The 3,529-nt window shown below is 42.0% G+C and overlaps 1 protein-coding gene across 2 annotated transcripts in view; it reads right to left on the reverse strand.

Moving 5' to 3' along the window:
• Ryr3 (ryanodine receptor 3) overlaps window positions 1-3,529 on the reverse strand; it is a 542,105-nt gene that overhangs the window by 285,758 nt on the left and 252,818 nt on the right. For both annotated transcript variants that reach the window (XM_029469442.1, XM_021156945.2), the window contains one exon: window positions 2,583-2,739. In XM_029469442.1, coding sequence (XP_029325302.1) covers window positions 2,583-2,739 — 157 coding nt within the window. The remainder of the gene's footprint in view (window positions 1-2,582; window positions 2,740-3,529) is intronic.

The raw sequence follows: 3,529 nt of genomic DNA on the forward strand, positions 1-3,529 counted from the left end.
TGTGTGTGTGTGTGTGTGTGTGTGTGTATGTGTGTGTGTGTGTGTTCACAGTCTAAGATTCCAAATGTTCCTCCCACACACTACATCTCAAAGGGAGCCCCAATTTCCTGTGGGAACATATCCATATGTGTCCTGCTATGGAGCTGAAGTAATTTCAATTTTGGTTCTTTTATAATGGAAATGAAGGTAACTGGGCTGAGTACAGATGAATTCAGAGTTATTTAAAACCTATAATATAGGGACTTGAGAGAAAATGTGCACATGCTGCCAATTGCACAGGGCAGCATTTATATCTGGTTCTGTTAAGCTGCTGGGTTCCGCAGAACCAGAGTGGCTTTTTACACTCTGGGTGTTAGCCTCCTTGTACATGGAAAGAGAGGGACTTGGGGAGATAAATGATGGGCTTTGAGAAGATGAAATATATTCAGAGGCCAGAGGTGGTGCAGTGAGAGGCATGTTATAAGGGCTCTAATGGTGCTCGGGGTCTCTCTAACTTACCCTCAGAAACTATAGCACACTGTGGACCCTTGCTAAGCTAAGAAAGAAGAAATTCAATGGAAGGGTTCCTTGGAAGCAGGATCCTGCCAGCTACATGGGAGGTTGCCTGTTCCTTTATGTAAATGGAATAGCAAGGACTTTGTAGTCATTTTTCTAGTCAAGTACACACACACACACACATATATATATACATACATATATATATATACATATATATGTGTACACATACACACACACACATATACATACAAACATACAGAAGGAGGGGGGCAAAGGAGGCAGAAAGCTCAGACAAGAAAGAGCCAAGCTGGCATTCTCAGCAAGGGATTTAATAGGTCATTAGCCACCATGCATCCCTTCTCAATCTCTATCTTCTTTTCCCCTCCTCATCTGCAGAGTCTCATTCAACACCCCATATCTTAGGGGAGAAAGGGATTCTGCCAAGTACCACTCTTACATTTTCTGTTTATTTAATGTATTATTTTGGCAAGTTGGAGTACCATAAACCACTTTCTGGTAGCCAGACTGATAGACATATATGTAAAATCCTCAAGCAAGGAATCCTAAGTAAAAAGGACTGATGGTAAAAGGAAAGACATATATGCTCAGAAAGAGAGGATGAAGCCACAGGACCAGTGCACCACCACAGTGGGTGAATCCAGGTAACTAGTGTGCCTCCACAGAGGAGACCAATCTGAAGTGTGTTTAGTAAGGACTAGGTATGAAACTCATGATTTTTAAAGATTTATGTTATTATGTGCATGTGTGCACATCTGTGTGTGGGTATGGGACATTTTAGTGCAAATGCCCATGGAGGTGAAATTGTGTGTCCTGGGTGCCAATCTCATGTCCCTGCAGAGCAGTATGTGTTTTTAACTCTGGGGCTATCTCTCCAACCTTTAAGCTTTAATAGGTCATTAGCCACCATGCATCCCTTCTCAATCTCTATCTTCTTTTCCCCTCCTCATCTGCAGAGTCTCATTCAACACCCCATAAGGTTATTTTTGATGATTTAAATACAGATGTTGAGAAAAGGCTTAATTTTTGTGTGAAAAATAAAACCTTTAGGCCAAAGTGTTTCTCTGTCTTAAAGGGCAGATCATAGAACCATGAAGAGGTGGAGGAATCACAGATATCCCATAGAAAAGTCAGCTGTCAACCGAATACCTCCCTCTGCACAAACAGAACCATCAGTAACTCTTCACTGAAATCATTTTGAGAACAGAAATCAAAACCTATTTCTGGGAAAATGCAAAGAAGAATGAAACTAGAGATGAAGTTCCCAAAGGAGAGAGTGGGCCGTCTTCTCAGAGGACCAGACGTCCTGATAGCTATGCATACATCTGTGCTGATCCCTTGTTATGCTTGGATGATCTTTTCAGAACAATCATAAATGGCGGTGCATCCAACTGTCCATCAGAAGTTAACTCAGCATGCAATCCTGACTCCAGACGTACCCAGCTTTCAGCTAGGCAGAACCCAAGCCTAGATATTTGAAAAGGTAGTTATTTATATGCATATCAAATGGCAAGTTTCCCCACTTGGAGTTAGCATACCTACCTGAGGAGCCACTCATGGTGAAGATTTGAGCGGACAGGTCAGAGCTAAGAAATGGGAAAACGATGAGGAAGTGCGTGTAACTCTGTACTACACGTGACTTGAAGGTAATAATATATTCAGAATTGTATCTGAGTCTTTAATGAGATAACTTCCTTCCTTTAAATAAATATAGTCTGAACCTGATGCCTTCATTGTTTTATAGGAAAATAAAGCACCCAAAGTAGAAGTTGTTAAAAACCTAGATAGGCTATACTCATCAATTATAGTTTCCTTTAGCTTGTGAGCAGTGTTGTCTACACTGATGATTCTGTTTTCTAAGCCTTACCAGTCTCATCTTAGAGACACGATTCTTCCTCCTGGATGATATTCTTTCAGGAGGCCTTTCTCAAAAGAGAGAAGAGCATGATTGTCAGAGGCCAGGCCGGCATTTCACTGTTTCAGCTCCTTTCTTCTCAGTCAGAGAGCTACCAGGAGGACTCCGGTGGCTCGTGCTTCTACAGTAGAGTTCATCCATAGTGTCTTACCTTTGATGCTCGGAAGGAGAAGGCTGTGGATTTGGTGTCAGATTTTCCCCGGTCTTGTAGAAGAAGGCCTTGGTCTTCTGTCAAGGCCAAGTAGTGGCCTGTGGTAAGATGCCGGAGTCGGAAGGCCTGGCCCCACCTGATGTTACTGCCACTCCAGCTGCCCAAAGCACACGAGAAATTGCACAGATAGAAGTCAGTTCTGTTCAACATTTATGCTGTTCTTCCTTAAGTCCCAACTGTATTCACTTTCTTGGGGTTATAGTTAAGAGTCAATGAATTCATTTCCTGTCTGTCTACAGTTCCGAACAGTGCTTTCCTTTGGCTCCTCTTAAAGGCAAGGGCCATGGTCCTGAGGGAAGGGCAATGGCATACTATGGCTAGAAGTCCCAAGTTTTAACCCATCATTCAGTCTACCAATGTATGTTTATGCAATCTATCACAAAATGATGGGAAGCCTTCCTTCTAGGAGTACTCGTATTTGGAAAAGCAGTCCTTCCGTTTTGCTATTGGAAGTCAAGCATTTCTCCATCAGGAAGAGCCCTGTCCTTTTGAGAAATGAGAAAACAAACAAAACATCCTATGGCCGTTGTAGGTTATGACTGCTAGGGAAAGGCAAGGAGTTAGGGATGCGATAGGGAAGCAGATATACTGCTCCATTTGAAGGAGATGAGTCCTGTAGGAACCAATTAGGATTGCAGGATTGAGGTAAGGAATCCCAGGTGGAATGCCCATCTTTACATGGCCTGTATCCAAAAGATTAGCAATCAAAAGAAGTTATGGTAAATATTAGGAGACTGGTAACTCAAAATGTATCCTTTAAGTTAGATGACATATATGTGTCAAACTTTACAATCATTTTTCACCTTCTCAATTTTTAGAAACACCTGAGGGTCAAAATCATGATAATAAACCCCTTATGCGTAGGTTTCTGATGTAAAGCACTAACA

The sequence above is a fragment of the Mus caroli genome, chromosome 2 (genome assembly GCF_900094665.2).
Source record: "Mus caroli chromosome 2, CAROLI_EIJ_v1.1, whole genome shotgun sequence".
Classification (NCBI taxonomy): Eukaryota; Metazoa; Chordata; class Mammalia; order Rodentia; family Muridae; genus Mus; species Mus caroli.